This window comes from Phyllobates terribilis, unplaced genomic scaffold (genome assembly GCF_046119375.1).
Source record: "Phyllobates terribilis strain yellow unplaced genomic scaffold, ASM4611937v1 Scaffold_1__5_contigs__length_1240528914, whole genome shotgun sequence".
Classification (NCBI taxonomy): Eukaryota; Metazoa; Chordata; class Amphibia; order Anura; family Dendrobatidae; genus Phyllobates; species Phyllobates terribilis.
This window is the reverse complement of record NW_027362761.1, coordinates 189626906-189644906: the sequence shown is the minus strand read 5'-3', so window position 1 is coordinate 189644906 and position 18001 is coordinate 189626906. Positions and strand designations below refer to the sequence as shown.

At 44.2% G+C, this 18001-nt stretch overlaps 1 protein-coding gene across 9 annotated transcripts in view; it reads left to right on the top strand.

Annotated features, from left to right (window-relative positions):
- The first annotated feature begins 278 nt into the window (after positions 1-278).
- The window catches only part of PRUNE2 (prune homolog 2 with BCH domain), a 595812-nt gene continuing 578089 nt past the window's right edge, over positions 279-18001 (top strand). For 4 of the 9 annotated variants that reach the window (XR_012314194.1, XR_012314187.1, XM_073670747.1 and 1 more), the window contains exon 1: positions 279-497. Coding sequence is in view for 7 of the 9 variants with exons in the window: in XM_073670747.1 (XP_073526848.1) it covers positions 462-497 (36 nt within the window). In the remaining 2 variants the exon portion in view is untranslated. The remainder of the gene's footprint in view (positions 498-18001) is intronic. The other 5 variants (XM_073670780.1, XM_073670755.1, XM_073670761.1 and 2 more) reach the window with 2 other exon arrangements.

Genomic DNA, 18001 nt, shown 5'->3' with positions numbered 1-18001 from the left:
TGGTTAGTCATAGAATAAGTAGCACCTTGTAAGAAACTAACATCGCCAAAGAGGTGACCTGTCAGGCCCCATTCACATGTGCAGTGTTTTCATCACCTGCACTTTATCATACATTTGATACGGCTTTCTGGAGAAAGAGACAACTTTAATAGATGTTTCAGGGATTTTACTCTGTTTTCTCCTATTATGGAGGCATTCTCCATGAGCCCCTCCTCAGTGGATCCCGTGCTGCTGGCAGTGCAGGGGTTACGCGGTGTGCGTGCACTGTACGGGTCACATTTCAGCACCTTGGAGAGGCTCCGTGCGCGCTCCCGACAGCAGCCTTCTCCCGGGGAGAGCGGTGGGGGAGCTCCTGACTGCGCGTCTATCGGCCGCTCCGCCGGCAGCTGCCACAGCTGGAGGGGCACCAGCATCAGGTGTGGGGGTCTGCAGCATCCCCAGGGATTACCCTGCTGCAAACTATGGAGGAATTCCTGCAGCGCACCAAATCTAGGCTGGTGAGTTCACTACTGTATCTCTGATCAGGGATGCCAGGAAAGTGAAGACCCCCGGGGACTGGGTGTATGGGGTGTGCATCAGCCCCCCAGCTCAGTGGTGTAGGGGCGGGGGCAATAGCTGTGATCCAGTGTAATGTGAAGCTGTAGAGCCAGAGGAAACTAAACATGTGGCTCCTGGTGGAATAACTTCAGGAGAAGTCACCCAGATGGTCCCGGAGCCCCTGCTATAGTGCTGACCTTGGAGAGGTGTCTAAGGAGCAGGCACAAGACTGAGGACTGGGGTGTAGGGGCCACAATTGGTGGGATAAGGCAGAAGTAGTGAGGCAGGACGCCTGCTCTACCTGCCAAGGACTACTTATACTATATTATATGCCCCTCTGTTCATTCCTTCACTTGTTTTGTTTTATCTGTAGATGTCTTTGAATGAGAACAAGTCTCTTCCCAATTTCCTGCCTTCTTTACCCAGCTTTTCTCTCATCTTTGCGTTACCCAGCTTTTCCTCACCATATAGGCACATTGCTGTTTCTGTATTATTCAGTCTTCAGGCTCATCTGCTCCTTCCTCCCTCTTGTCCCTGAGCCTAATTTGTGCTATCAGCATTTCAGCCTGTCTCCCCCTCCCTCCACCCAGTTCTTTCTCCCTCTAAGTATTTAGCCACTATGTGCTCTCTACTTGGAGTCTACACGGCTGTCCTGAGTATGAGATCTGACTGTCCCTATGAGCGCAGAGTAGCACATCTACTGCTCAGCCTTCTCTAGTCTGTATGAAATAACCAGGACTCCCTATCACATGGGTTCCATGGTCCTAGAAATTCCTCATTGCAGTTCAGTTAGCAACACGTTGCCTTGTAACCCTACTGCAATTTAAAGGGACTCTGTCTCCAGATTTTTTATATGTAATCGTAGAGCAGCATAATGTAAGGGCTGAGAGCCTGATTCCAGCGATGTATCACTTACTGGGCTGTTTAGTGTAGTTTTGATAAGATCAGTGTTTTATCAACAGGAGATTATCACTAGAGGACTAGTAAACCTGCTGCCAGGTAGTCCAGTATATTCATTAGTTTTGTATAACCCTGCCCCTACCATTGATTGGCAGCTTTTTATGTACACTGTCATTGTCGGACAGAGTAATAAATGATTAGATGATACCTTTTTTCTGCAAATTGTGAATCAAGTGTAATAGCACTACTCATTAGCATTCATTTACAGTGGCCTACCGGAGGATTCTCCGGTTCTCCTGTGGGCCAGTCCGAGCCTGTACTCTGTCAATCAGTGGTGTGGATGGGGTCAGCATTCTAATAACAACTAGATCTGCAGCGCTTAAAACAGTGATTTTAACAAAATGACAGCAGCTTAGGAAGTGAGTGACACATTGCTGAAATCAAGGTCTCTGTCCCTACATTATGCTTCTCCCAGATGGGGTAGCAAAAACTCGGTGACAGATTCTCTTTAAGTGTGTTCCTCTATCACTCCTCCATTATATTCAAGTAAGACTGACTTGTGATATATGTAAAAGGGTTGTCTGATGATATCTTGTTGATTGGTGGTGGTTGGACCTATCGGACCCATATTGGGAGACAGAACAGGAAACATGTATCCCGTTAGAATGGAGTGGCAGTGTGCATGTGCGACCTGCACTCCACTTATTCCCCATGGGGATGCCGAGCTCTGTGCTTGTCTCTTTCTGGCAGCCTCTTAGATAATGAATGGAGTGGAGGTTAGGTGTCCGATATGCCACAACATTTTGTAATGGGGATTAAAGTTCCTTCTGTCAGGGATAAAATGTCCTCAATCTACCTATCACTATAGGTCCCAGTGGTCGGACACCCACCAATCAGCAAATTATCACCTATCCTGTGGATAGGGAATAACTTGTTTTCACTGGACAGCCATTTAAGGGTTCTTTTTCATTTATCTATATACCTAAAACACTTTTTTGCGAACAAAAATGTTCTTTTTTTTTTTTACTAGTAAATGCAAAGGTCAGGCCACTTTTTATGCCTCTTTTCTTATACATAAGAATTATGTTTTTGGATTGTTCAGTCTAAACCAACAAGTCTGCAGTGACTCCAGTTGACTGCAGACTTGTGAATCCTCACACAGCACGCACTGAGCGCTGTGAGGATTCTCCGGTGTCAATGCCGGGAACGGTGATCAAGTGACTGCAAGTATGTGATATGCGGCCAGAATCCGATGCGCTCAATGCAAGTGTATTGCGCGAGGTGGATACCGTGTAATCGGATTGTTTCCGGGAGTATGCATACCGCATACTTATGGCACTGGAGAATCCTCAAACAGTGACTGCAGACTTGTCGGTTTGGACCAGACAACCCTTTTAATGCCTGATGGTGCTAGTTACATATTGGTTTTATCTTTTATGCATATATTGATTGGTTACTCATTTTAGAAATAAAATGCAACAAAATATTAAGTTAAGGGTACCGTCATTTTTGTCCAGGCCATTTTCATTAGTTTTTTTTTTCTTTAATTTTCTGTTGAATCATAGTTCAAAAGCAATGTCTGATTTTCATTAGTTGATATTCAGTACATTTTTTTTTTCTTTAACAGAACGCAACCAACAATTTTGTCCATGCGTGTACATAATTCTTCATATTCATGGCATTTTTCAGAATAATCTAATTCACCATCAGGGCCGGGATATGGTATTTTGGTGCCTTAGACACATGAGACTATATGGCCTCCACTTATCCTTGCAAGAAAAGGCGTGACAGAAAGGTAGCCTGATATCCTCAGCCCACTCAACACACATCAGAGAGTTATGGCTTATTTAGAAGAGCCAATAATTGGGGAACGAGTTGTTCAGACAGGCTGACTATTAGCCCATCTACACAGTCCATCAAATACCCAATGAATGTAAAATACTTGATCCTCAGGTGCGATGACTTTTAAGCTTGTCATTCTTGGCACCATATTGTCCAGTATAAACCGGTGACGTACTTTCCATAATTTGATGTTCTATTGGGACAGAACAATATTGCTAACAATCATTCTGTGCACATTGTAGTGTGGTTGGCATTAAACATCCACAGATGTATATAACCCATGTGCAGTCAGTTTATGGCATGGATGTTGCCATGTTAAACCCACCATTAGGTAAAATCATAACACCCTTCCCCCAGAAGACAAGTGACCAGATAACTTTAACACTCCTCTTTAACCAAATGGTTTTACTGACAGTTGGGCCCAGCATTCCTAACCCCCCAAAGATCACACCCCCCAAGGAATAAGTCTGACAGAGAGCTCGTTCTAGCATCCATCACCTCAACCAGTATTACTCCCTTCGTATCACACACACACGCGCCATCATTACATTCCTCTCATGTGTCACAGGACCAGCGCTTCTTGACTCTATGTTCTGCAGTGCTCACTGACAGTGCTCACTGATTTTCCTGTGACCCTGAGATCACTGTGCTGCAATGCCATTTGTACAGCGCAGGCAGATCCGTGACTAACTGTGAGCATTGTGAATCTGTGCTGTGCACAACAGCTCTGGAAAAATGCTCTGGCTCCTCGCCCCCCAAACAAAATCCAGAAGATCCTGCGCTCCCAAATCCAAATGCTCATATCCCTTTTGAGCCCGACAGTGTGTCTACAAAACATTTACCGCCTACATGTTTTTGCATCTCTCTAACGATAAGAGCACGCTTAATTTTCGGGGTCCAAGTCTCCAAAAGCATGAGCTGGGCACAATGTATGGGCACTACAATGTATGGGCACTACAATGTATGGGCACTACAATGTATGGGCAATACAATGTACGGGCACCACAATGACAGATTTTCAATTTTCATGCAACAAAATGCTGCTTGTTTCTGGAAAATACCAATGGAATCAAGTAAATCACTACACCTGTACATAAATTCCAAAAGGGGTGTAATTTCCAAAATGGGTCACTTGAGGGGGAGATTCTGCTCTTCTGGCACCTAGGAGCTCTGTATATGTAGTCTGCAAAGTATTCTACAATAATTTGTTCTCCAAGTGTCAAATAGCACTCTTTCCCTCCCGAGTCGCACCATGTGGCAAAGCAGTACTGTACAGCTACATATGGTGTATTGCCACATTCAGCAGAAATTGTATGACAAATTTTGGTGCCATTTTTACTCATTTTCCCTTGTGAAAATGTAAAATCTGCAGCTAAAACAAAAGTTTTGCAGTAAAAATGTAATAATTTTTTCTTCCCTACCCAATGGTACAAAATTCTGTGACACACCCATGGTGTCAATATGATCAATGCACCCTTAGATGAATTCAGGTGTAGTTTGTATAATGGGGTCACTTATGGGGGTTTTGCTGATCTGGCACTTCCGGGGCTCTTCCAGTGAGTCACGGCACCTGCAAACCATAACAGTAAAATCTGCACTATATTATGGCACTCTTTCCCTTCTGAGCATTTCACTGTGTCTGAAAAGTATTTCCCAATTACATGTAGGATATTGGCATACTCAGGAGAAAATGCACAACAAACTGTGAGGTCCATAATCTCCATTTATCCCTAAAACTTTGGGCTAAAACAACATTTTAGTGGTAAAAATGTAATTATTCTTTCTTCACCGCCCAATGGTATAAAATTCTGTGAGGCACATGTGGTGTCAATATGCTTACTGCACTCCTAGATAAATTCTTTGGGGGTTGTAGTTTGTAAAATGGGGTTACTTATTGGGGGGTTCTGCTGTTCTGGCACCTCAGAGTCTCTGCCAATGTGACATGGCACCCTCAAAACATTCCAGCAACTCCAGTGTGGCCCTTCTTCCCTTCTAGGCTTTTCACTGTGCCTAAAAAGTCGTTTTTGACCACATATCGGGTATTGGCGTACACAGGAGAAATTGTGTAACAAATTGCACTGTCCATTTTCTCCTATTATCCTTTTTGAAAATTGAAAACTTGGGGTCAGAGCAACATTTTAGTGGAAAAATTGGTAATTTTCAATTGACTCAGCCCTAGTTGAATTCCTCAAGAAGTGTAGTTTCCAAAATGAGGTCAAATGTGGGGGTTTCTGCTGTTTTGTCATTTCAGGAGCTCTTCAAATGTGACATTATAGAAGAATAAAGCACGGCACTCCCGTATTAGATGCCCCAGTAGGCTACTATCCCTTTAAGTATGTAAAGTAAACTTGGCACTCGGTTGTGAAAACAGTAGATATTTACTTTTGCAGACAAGCCAAAACAGATATTTCGGTTCTAAAATGGACCTTCTTCAGTAACACGGATTGCACAGGTATAAGGAAATCAGAAGCAACAGTGCAAGAGACAGGCACCAGCAGCTGCAGTGGAGGCACACTCTTCAAATGTGGCATGACATACACAATCTATTCCATCCAGAATTCAATTGTTGCTCCTCCCTTCCGAGCCCTTTTGTGCGCGCAAACAGTAGATTTCCACCACATATGGGGTATTGGTGTACTCCGGAGAAATTGCATCACAAATCGTGTGGTCAATTTTCTCCTGTTACCCTTGAAAAAATAAAAAATTTGGGACTGAAGCAACATTTTTTGTGTGAAAAATGTACATGTATAATGTATTCATTATAAAATTCTGTGAAGCACCTGTGGATTCAAGGTGCTCATAACACCTCTAGATAAGTTCCTTGAGAGGTGTAGTTTCCAAAATGTATTCACTTGTGGGGAATTTCCACTGTTTAGGCACATACATTTTTCATTTTTTCCTGCTACATTGCTTTAAGGTGGTTTCGAGCACATTGAGGGGTGCAATTTTTTAAATGGTGTCACTTTTGGGTGTGTTCTGTCTCATAGGCCCCTCAAAGTAACTTCAAATGTGATGTGGTCCCTGTAAAAATAGGTTTTGTAAATTTTGTTGGAAAAATGAGAAATTGCTTATAAACTTTTAACCCTTCTAACTTCCTAACAAAAAAAAATTATGTTTAAAAAATGATGCTGATGTGAAGTAGACATGTTGTAATTTATTAACTAATTTGTGTGGTATAACTATCTGGTTTAACCCCTTTCCGACCTTGTCAGTAATAGTACGTAGCCGCACCCTGGACCTTATGGACCAGCTACGTACTATTACGCGTGCTGCGATCGCGCCCGCACACAAGCGGTGTGGGGCGATCGCCGCCGGGTGTCAGCGGATTGTTACAGCTGACACCCGTTACTATGTGCAGGGAGCGGTCCCGCACCGCTAACTGCACATTAACCCCCGCAATGCTGTGATCGAAGTCGATCACAGCATTGCGGTGGCAAGGGGAGGTGATCGCTATACTCACCTCTCCTGACGGCGTCCAGCGATGTCTGCGGCGGCTTCCGGATGTTGCCATGACGAACCGATGTCGTCATAACAACATCCGGGTTGCCAGGAGGCAGGACGTTACTTTGGTCATGTGCAGTGCATGACCAAAGTAAGGTCTCCCTGTGTGCAGCGCTGACAGGCTGCATGGCATAGGGAGCTGCTGCTCTCTATGCCATGCAGCCGATCAGGCTGCAAAAAGTGAACGTCCCATAGTGGGACAATGTGTAAGAGTAAAAAAAAAAGTAGAAGAGTAAAAAAAAAAAAAAAAAAAGTTGTAAAAATATAAAAAAAATGAAAATAATGATCCCCAAAAAATAAAAATATATTGAACCCATCATATTTATTTATTTTGAATTTTTTTTTTAAACCAATAAAAGTACACATATTTGGTATCACCGCGTCCAGAACGACCTGACCTATAAAACTGTCCCACTAGTTAACCCCTTTAGTGAACACGGTAAAAAAAACAAATAAAAAGCGAAGCAAAAACAATGTTTTATCATCATACGGCCAAACAAAAAATGGAACACGCGATCAAAAAGACGAATGTAAATAAAAATGGTACCGCTGAAAACGTCATCTTGTCCTGCAAAAAACAAGCCACCACACAGCTCCATCATCCGAAAAATAAAAAAGTTATAGCTCTCAGAATAAAGCGATACAAAAAATTTTTTTTTTCTAGAAAATAGTTTTTATTGTGTAAAAGCGCCAAAGCATAAAAAAAACTATATAAATGTGGTACTGCTGTAAACGTACAGACCCGAAGAATAATGCTGCATTATCAATTTTACCACACGCTGGTTTTTGTTTATTCTGCCTCCCAAAAATCGGAATAGAAAGCAATCAAAAAATTTCACATGCCCGAAAATGGCACCAATAAAAACGTCAACTTGTCCCGCAAAAATCAAGCCATCACATGACTATGTCGGCCAAAATATGGAAAAATTATAGCTCTCAAAATATGGCGATGCAAAAACTAGTCTTTGCAAAAAAAGCTTCATTTAGTGTGTGACAGCTGTCAATCATAAAAACCCGATATGAATCTGGTATTGCTGTAATCACACCGACCCGAAGAATAAAATAGTCTAATCACTTATACCACACGAGGAACGGTGTAAAAAAATAAACTCTAGGGTTAGGGTTGTGCTAAGTTTAGGGTTCTATTAGGGTTGGGGTTAGGGTTGTATTAGGGTTGGGCTAAGGTTAGGGTTCGGCTAGGGATAGGGTTGGGCTAGGGTTGGGTTAGGGTTGGGGTTGCGGTTAGGGTTGGGGTAGGATTAGGGTTGGGGCTAGGGTTAGGGTTAGGGTTGGGCTAGGGTTAGGGTTGGGGTTGCGGTTAGGGTTGGGTTAGGGTTGGGATTTTTTCAAAAGTAAAGAAAATAAAAAAATGATGACAATATGGCAACCAGTGTTGAGCGCAAGTGCTTGCTACTTGAGTTTGCATTGGGTGCTTGGGTATGCACTGAGTATCGCGGGTGTTCGAGTGACATGCTCGAGTCTCTGCCCCATATGCTTCGCGGCCAAAAAAAACGTTGCTGGGATCGCCTGCCATGCACGAGCGATCCCCGCATGTTTTTTTTTGGGGTGTCAGTTGCCCTGCAAATAAATGTGGATAGGAAAATGACTTAACCCCTTCACAACCTTGAGATTTTCCGTTTTTGGGTTTTCATTCTTTGCTTCCTTTTTTCCCAGAGCCATAACTTTTTTATTTTTCGATCAATATGGTCATGTAAGGGCTTGTTTTTTGCAGGAAGAGTTATTCTTTTGAATGACGCCATTGATTTTACCATATATGGTACTGGAAAATGGGAAAAATGGGAAAAAATTCCAAGTGCAGTGCAAAAAAAGTGCAATTCCACAATTGTTTTTTTTAAATGATAAAACTGACCTGCCATTATGATCCTCCAGGTCATTACGAGTTTGCAGATACCAAACATGTATAAGTTATTTTTTATTAATGTGGTGAAAAAAAATCCAAAATTTGTAACCAAAAAATATGGCGCTATTTTCTGAGACCCGTAGCATCTTCATTTTTTGGGATCTCGGGCTGGGTGAGTGCTTATTTTTTGTGTGCCAAGGTGATGTTTTTATTGTTACCATTATGGGGTACATACAATGTTATGATCGCCTGTTATTGCAATATATTTCAATGTTGTGGTGATAAAAAAAAACCTGTAATCTGTAATTCTGGCATTTCGATTTTTTTTTTCTCGTTACACTATTGGATTAATTTAGTTTATATTTTGATAGATCGGGCGTTTCTGAATGCAGTGATACCACATATGTGCATTTTCTTTTGTTTTATTTTGAATGGGGCAAAAGGGGGGTGATTTGAATTTTAATATTTTTTAAATATTTTGTAAAACATTTTTTTTTACTTTTTAATGACTTCAATAGTCCCCTAAGAAGACTTGAAGCTGCGATCATCTGATTGCTTGTGCTACACATAGCAGGGCTTCAGCCTTGCTATTTGTAGCAGAAATCATCATCTCCTATGAACAGCCGACATTCATAGGAGATTTGCAGTGACAAGTACGGAGATCTTCTGCAGACACCCGGCTGTCATGACAACTCATCAATGCTCCGTGATAACGTGACAGGAGCGCCGAGTGACGCACTTCCGCCAGGCGCGAGTTAAATGCCGCAGATTGACAGCGGCATTTAAAATGTTAACAGCAGCAGGTGGATTGCTATTCCACCCGCAGATGTTAGTGGCTTATGACAGCTGATCAAATCAGCTGTCATGTGCCAGAAAAGAAGCAGACTCGGCTCCGGAGTCTGCATCAAATACTGGGAAACAACCTAAGACGTACCTACACTTCATAGGTCGTGAAGGGGTTAAAATAACATGATAAAAAAATGTAAAATAATAATCTTGAACCAGGAGGCAGATGTCAGAGTGGAGGAGGAGACTGAGGAGGAGGAGGAGTTGGACGTGGTGATGTAGGTGGAAGAGGTGGATTAGGAGGTAGCCAACACTGTTTTTGTGTTTTGTTTTTATTTTTTATTTTTTTGAGGGGTACGTGGCTCTGTGGGGGCACTCTGCATTCAGGCAGTGCAATAATCTGCTGGCCACTCTCTCTGTCTGTATACAGGCCATGTAATAAGCTGCACTTTTTGCGGGTGCACAGAATGAGGAGAGCATCAAATAGGGGGCGTGGCCGTGTTGCTGCTGGTGGTGGTGTAGCTGCTGCAGGGAGAGGACATGGTCGATCTGTGCCGCTACACGCCCAAATTAAACACCTTACTCTAATGCATGCAGGCGACAGGACGTTTTGCGTAATTTCGTAGGCCCGAGTACCTCTGGATGAATGGTGAAGCCAGAACAAATAGAAGCGGATTTATATTGGATGGCTGATTGTCTTCTACTTGGAAAGACAGATTTGCACATGCGGCCCATGGGTATCTGTCTTCCACCTCACTCCCTTGCAGATCAGGAAAGCAGTCTGAGCCCCAAGTCATGCAGCAGTCACTTCTACTTTTTGATTACTCTGCTGGCTGTGGCTCAGTCGGCCATACACCTGGTACTGCCCCACAAGTGGAAGAGATTGAGTGCACTGATGCCCAACCACTTGTTCTGTTTGAGTATGAGTACGTGGAAGGAGTAGTGCAATTGATCAGTGGCCCACCACAGCACATCTCAGATGATGACGAAACACAGGTGCCAACTGCTGCGGCTTTCTGGTGTGTGCAGACCGATAAGGAGGGAAGGGGTGAGGATTGGTTGGAAGATCATTGCGGGGGATTATTATTATTTATTTTTAGTGCAAAATTGATCCAATGATGCTGTACATGAGGAGGGGCTACATACAAAACACAAATACAAATTACAATGAGCAAACTAATAGTGATAGACAGGTACAGAGGTGAGAGAGCTCTACCCTTGCGCACTTACATTCTACAGGATAATGGCAAAGGAGACAGTTGGTTCGGGGGTTGCAGCAGCTCCGTTGTTGGTGAGGCGGCAGCTTTGGTAGGGGTAAGGTGGCAGCTGGGTCATTGCAGGCTGTAAACTGTTCTGAAGAGATGGGTTTTCAAGTTCCGCTCGAAAGTTCCATATGTAGGGAATAATCGGACGTGTTGGGGCACAGAATTCCAGAGGATGGGGGTTACTCTGGAGAAGTCTTGTAGGCAATTGGATGAGGAAAGTATTATTGTGGAGGAGAGAAGGAGGTCTTGGGAGAACCAGAGATTATGTGGTGGGAGATTTCAGTAGATTAGTTCAGAGATATATAGGAGGAGACAGATTATGGGCGACTTTTAATGTTAGTGTTTGTAGCTTGAAGTGGATATGTTGTGGAATTGGGAGCCAATGAAGGGATTTGCAGAGGGGAGAAGTGGAGGTGTAGTGAATAGAGAGGTGGATTAGTCATACAGCAGAGTTAAGGACAGGTGCGAAGATGCAATGTTGCCATAATGAGGTCCTAGACCTCACATGGAGTCAAGGCCATCCAAGTGACGTGGGCAGTTCGGAGGAAGAGGTGGTGGTCATGCTGCCCTAGCTGCACAGCAAAAGAAGGAGCAGGGTATAAAAGCACATCGGCCGGCCCCTAGCCAGTATGTCGGCTGCTGCTTCCCACCATGCTGATGAACTGAGCACACCAAGGCCAGCTCTAAAGAGCTCCCTGACAAGACACAGGTGGTTTGCAGTGGAGTACACCCTTGAAAAAACAGGAAAAATCTGAGCTTCCTTCTGCTCCCTCTTTTGCTGTGGTCTAAGCCTCTTACTCCTGCTCACAAGTGATTTATAAAGGGGTAACAATAGGTTACATAGTTACATAGTTAGTAAAGCCGAATAAAGACTTGCGTCCATCTGTTAGTTCTGTAATTGCTAAAGTTGATCCAGAGGAGGGCAAAAACCCCAAATGATTTAGCCAATCTTCACCTGAGGAAAAATTCCCTCCCGACTCTGAAACCAGCAGTCAGAATAAATCCCTGTATCAACCTACTATTTTATTTTATTTTTAAGTATATGCAGAAATCTGCCTGGTATCTAGAAATGCATCCAGTCCCCGCTTGAACTGGTTTAGTGAATCCGACATTACCGTCTCCTCACTCAGTGAATTCCATATTCTCACTGCTCTTACCGTAAAGAACCCCTTCCTATGCTGGTGCTGAAACCTTTTCTCTTCCAGTCTTAGTGAATGCCCTCTTGTTACCGTAATATCCCTCCTTTTGAACAAATCCCGGGCAAGGTCTCTATACTGTCCCCTAACATATTTGTACACATTTATTATGTCCCCCCTCAACCTTCTCTTTTCCAGGCTGAATAGTCCTAGTTTTGCCAACCTCTCTGGGTATTGCAGTCCCTCCATTCCCTTTATTAATTTTGTTGCCCTCCTTTGTACCTTTTCAAGCTCATTTATATCCTTTCTATATAGTGGGGCCCATAACTGAGCACAGTATTCCAAGTGTGGTCTGACCAGTGCTTTGTACAGTGGAAGAACAATGTTCTCATCCTTTGCAGCTATACCTCTTCTGATACATCCCATTACCCTGTTTGCCCTTACAGCAGCGGCCTGACTTTGGGCACTCCAATTTAGTTTGCTATCAATCAAGATGCCCAAGTCCTTCTCCATCTCTGAATTCCCCAATGATTTCCCATTCAGTGAGTACTGGTGACTTCCATTTTTCCTTCCCATATGTATGACCTTACATTTCTCCTCGTTAAACCTCATTTGCCATTTAATGCTCCACCTACCCAGCTTATCCAAATCCCTCTGTAGGTCTGCACTGTCCTCTTTTGTATTAATTGTTTTACATAACTTTGTGTCATCTGCAAATATTGATATTTTACTATTTATCCCATTGACTATGTCGTTAATAAAGATATTAAATTACATTGGGCCTAGTACAGACCCCTGTGGTACCCCACTAGTGACGCTTACCCAATCTGAGTATATTCCATTTATAACCACCCTCTGCCTTCTATCCTTTAGCCAGTTAGCTACCCACTTGCAGACATTTTCCCCCAGCCCCATCATTCTCATTTTGTATACCAACCTATTATGTGGCACGCTATCGAACGCTTTTGAGAAGTCGAGATACACGACATCCACTGGTTCCCCCTGATCTACTCGAGAGCTAACCTCCTCGTAGAAGTCAATCAGGTTTGTTTGGCAGGAGCGATTCCTCATGAATCCATGTTGGTTCGGGGTTAATAGATTATTAGCATCAAGATGCTCCATGATTGCCTCATTAATAAAGCCTTCAAAAATTTTGCCCACAACGGACGTCAGACTCACCGGCCGATAGTTTCCGGCGTCACTTTTCGCTCCCTTTTTGAATATTGGCACTACATTCGCCTGTCGCCAATCAAGTGGTACAGACCCAGTCTCAACAGAGTCCTTAAATATAAGATATAACGGTCTGTCTATCACATTACTTAGTTCCCTTAGTACCCGTGGGTGTATGCCATCAGGTCCTGGTGATTTGTTTATTTTAATGTTACTGAGGCGTTTCTGTACCCCAGCTTGGGTTAGATTTGTCATACTTAGTGGAGGATTAAGTTTGTCACTTCTCATTTCGCCTGTTAGTTCTTTTTCCTTTGTGAAAGTTGACGAAAAAAATTTATTTAATAGATTAGCTTTATCCTCATCTTTCTCTATGATTTTGCCTTCATCACTTTTTATCGGTCCAATATTATTCGATTTAATCCTTTTACTATTTATATACGTAAAGAACAGTTTGGGATTTGATCTACTTTCCCTAGCAATACGTCTCTCTGTTTCCTCCTTTGCTATTTTTATTTGTTTTTTACAGGTTCTCGTTTTTTCCTTGTAACACATTAGTGCCTCCTTACTGTTTTCCTGTTTTAATCTCTTGAATGCCTCTTTTTTGCTATTTAACGCCCCTTTTACGTTCTTGTTCAACCATATTGGTTTCCTCTTATTTCTGGCCCTTTTATTCCCATACGGTATATACCTCTCGCACTGAGTATTCAGAATTCTTTTGAAGGTTTCCCATTTACTATTCGTATTTCCTTGATTAAGAACTTTGTCCCAGTCTATAAGTTGAAGGTTTTCTTTCAGCTGATCAAACTTCGCCCTCCTAAAGTTTAATGTTTTAGTTGTTCCCTTATTGATAACCCTACTGAAGGGCATTTTGAAATTGATAATATTATGATCACTATTACCTAGGTGCCCCCCTATCTGTACCTCAGTTATTCTATCAGGCCTATTAGTCAATATTAAGTCCAACACGGCCTTCCCTCTCGTTGGTTCCTGCACTAGTTGGGAGAGATAATTATCCTTGATATTTGTCAAGAACCTTTTTCCTTTCTGCGATCTACAGGTTTCTGTTTCCCAGTCAATATTCGGGTAGTTGAAGTCCCCCATTACAATCACCTCATTATGTTTTGCTACTTTGTCTATTTGTCCTAATAGCAGTTTCTCATTCTCCTCTGTTATATTGGGTGGCTTATAGCAGACCCCCAGTAATATTTTATTATTATTTTTTGCCCCCTCTATCTCTACCCACATGGACTCGACCCCCTTTTCTCCCTCTCCTATATCTTCCCTTAGTCTGGGCTTTAGACGTGACTTTACATATAAGCAGACTCCTCCGCCCTTCCCCTGTTTCCGGTCCCTTCTAAATAAACTATAATCTGTTAAATTTACCGCCCAGTCGTACCTATCGTCTAGCCAAGTCTCTGTTATACCTACGATGTCATACCTCTCCTCCGATATAAGCGCCTGCAGCTCATCCGCCTTATTGGTCAGGCTTCTTGCGTTGGTCAGCATGCAAGATAAAACTTTGGGGTTATTTAGCATCCTATTCTTCTCTAACGATCTAACTGTACTATCCCCACCCCCCTCTCCACCCTCATTATATTCACTTCTCCCCTTCCCCCTTGCTTGCCTCACATCCCACCTATTTCCTTGGTTTCCCCCCCCGTCTCTAGTTTAAAAACTCCTCCAACCTATTAGCCATCTTCTTCCCCAGCACCGCTGCACCCTCCCCATTGAGGTGCAGCCCGTCCCTACGGTAGAGCCTGTAGCCGACAGCGAAGTCGGCCCAGTTCTCCATGAACCGAAACCCTTCTGCCTTGCACCAACTCTTTAGCCACTTATTCACCTCCCTAACCTCCCGTTGGCGCTCCTGTGTGGCTCGCGGGATTGGTAGTATTTCTGAGAAAACTACCTTGGAGGTCCTTGCCCTAAGCTTCCTACCTAGATCCCTGAAATCATTTTTAAGGACCCTCCATCTACCACTCACTTTGTCATTGGTGCCAATGTGGACCATGACCGCTGGGTCTTTGCCAGCCCCACCCAGTAACCTGTCAACCCGATTCGCGATGTGCCGGACTCGAGCGCCAGGGAGGCAGCACACCGTTCGGCGATCCCGGTCTTTGTGACAGATTGCCCTGTCTGTCCCCCTAATAATAGAGTCACCCACTACCAGGACCTGTCTAGCCTGCCCTACACTTCCCCCCTCCCCCTCATTACTGGAGCATACACTCCCCCGGCGGTCAGAGGATCTGTCGTGCTCCAATAATGCCGGTTCTGAACCAGCCTTCCTATACTTCTTCCCTCTATCCCTTCTAACTGTTACCCAGCTCCCTGCCTGTTCAGCCTGCGCTTCCCCACTAAGCTCCACCCCCAGTGTTGACCCATTGAGTGTCTGCTCGGTGAGCAGCAAACTCCGTTCCATGTTGTCGATGCTCCTCAGTACCGCTATCTGAGCACTTAGATCCAGGATTTGGGCTTCCAAGTGCACGATATGCTCACATCTCTCGCAGCAGTATGGATCCCTGAGCGGTAGCTCAGGGAATGCATACATTGCGCAAGATGTACACTGCACGGCTCCGGCCAACATGGACGTCATTCTAAATATGGGGATACAGTCAGTATATATGTACAAGTACAAAACACAATTATTTATATATAGGTGTATGGACGGGGATCAATTAGGGATGTGCAAGTGTATCGATTAGATATCGGCGCGGGATCAGTTAAGTATGGACGGGGGATCAATTAAGTATCAATTAAGTATGGACGGGGGATCAGCTGAGTGGGTCAGGTGGATTAATTAAGTATGGACGGTGTGTCAATTAACTATGGACTGGGATCAATAAGTATGAACTGGGGAAATAATTAATTGTGGACTAGGGAATCAATCAATTAATTATGGACAGGGGGTTTAATTAAATAGGATGGGGGGTAAAGCAAATAAATAGGTATGGACGGTGGGTCAATTAACTAAGGACTGGGGATTAATAAGTATTCCCACACGCCACTACTTTTCCAGACGGGTTTCTGCCCTGCACGAACATGCTGTAGACAAAATCAGGTGTGCACTGCGCAACACCATCAATGGCAAGGTCCACATAACCATCGATACGTGGACCAGTAAGCATGGGCAGGGACATTATAACTCCCTAACTGCACACTGGGAAAATTTAGTGTTGGCTGGGCCTGAGGCACAAGACATTTTGGCGTATATCCTACCACCACCGAAAATTGATGGATGTTTTTTGGATGTTTCTCTGTCCATGTTGCATCCTCCTCCTACTCTGTTTCCTCCACCACCTCCTCATCCAGTCAGCATAAAACCTGCACTACCAACTTCAGCACAGCCAGGGGAAACAACAGCAGGCTTTTCTGAAACTCATCTGTTTGGGGGTAAAATCCCACACTGCGCAGGAACTGTGGACGGGGATCAAGCAACAGACCGATGAGTGGTTGGTGCCTCTGAACCTCAAGCCTGGCCTGAAGGTGTGCGATGGTGTGCTTCTTGAAAAAATACCCCAACATGTCAGAGCTGCTGCAGGAAGTGAGGGCCATCTGTGCGTGCTTTCGGCATTCTCACCCTGCTGCTTGCCTATCTGCACTGCAGCATCACTTGTGCCTTCCTGCTTATCACCTCATATGCGACGTACTGGAGAAACTGTGCTTTACTATTCCACTTCTATGCCTCCTTGAAAAAATGCTTCAGGCGATAATGGATGAGGTGATGGCAAACAAGGGAGAGCAGGAGGAACAGGGACCATTCACACCATTATCAGGCAAGTTGTCCACACATGGCTCAGAGAGTAGGCTCCTGTACCAACAGCGGCCAGGTACACAACTGTCCAGTCAGGGGATAGTTTTGGAGGATGTGGAGGAGGAACTGTGCTCACAGCAGGGTGGCACACAAAGCAGCTCACCGGCATCATTAGAGTGTAGTTGGGGGGATGCAATTCCCTCATGTGTACCAGGCTGCCCAGAGGCAATGACAAGCAGTCCTTGGTGGGAGGTGTATCATCGGTATGATGATACACCTCCCACCAAGGACTGCTTGTCATTGCCTCTGGGCAGCCTGGTACACATGAGGGAATTAATACTGTGGTGTCTGTTCAATGACCACCGAGTTGCTAGAATTGTTACTAGTGCTGATTAATGGGTGGTCACCTTGACAGATCCCCGCTACAAGGACTACGTGCCATCCTTACTTCACTGGAGCGTGATCGAAAAATGCGGGTAATACAAGTACAGGCTGGTAGACGCGCTACTGACAGCATTTCTCACAGTGGGGGCTCAGTGGAAGCATAAGGCAGAGGAGAAGCAGCTGGGGCACCATCACAACCTCTTAAGGGAGGGTAAGCCTGGTCAAAATGTGGAAAACCTTCCTCTGCACGCCACAACTTCCAGCACCACCATCTGATACGGTCCATATTAGCAGGAGGCAGCTTTCCAACAACATGGTGGAAGAGTATGTGGTCATACATCTCCACGTACTGAGTGATGGGTTTGTCCCATTTCATATTTGGGTCTGCAAATTGGACACATGGCCTGAGCTTGCCTTTTACGCCTTGGAGGTGCTGGACTGCCCTCCAGCAAGTGTACTGTTGGAACATGTGTTTGGCATGGCAGGAGGTTTGATCACAGAAAGGAGCATCCGCCTGTCCACAGCCAACGTGGGCTAGCCAACATTCATTAAAATTAACCAGGCGTAGATCCCACAGGACTAATCCGTACCTTTGGCTGAATAAAGAACTATACCAAACGCACCGACTCATTGTTATACTCCAACACAGTATGCTCTATTTGCTATTCCAAATGTTTTGGGGCCTCCTCAAATTAAAAAAAGAAGCAAAAACAGTGAGGCTGTTTTGCAGAGTACCCCCACAGAGGCTGTTTTGCAGAGTACTCCCACAGATACGGTCACAGAGTACACACACAGAACCTAACACTGTCCCTAACTCGAGCTGCGTCCTGTCCCCATGTTAATCAGAGCAGAATGGCGGCGCCACCCGTGA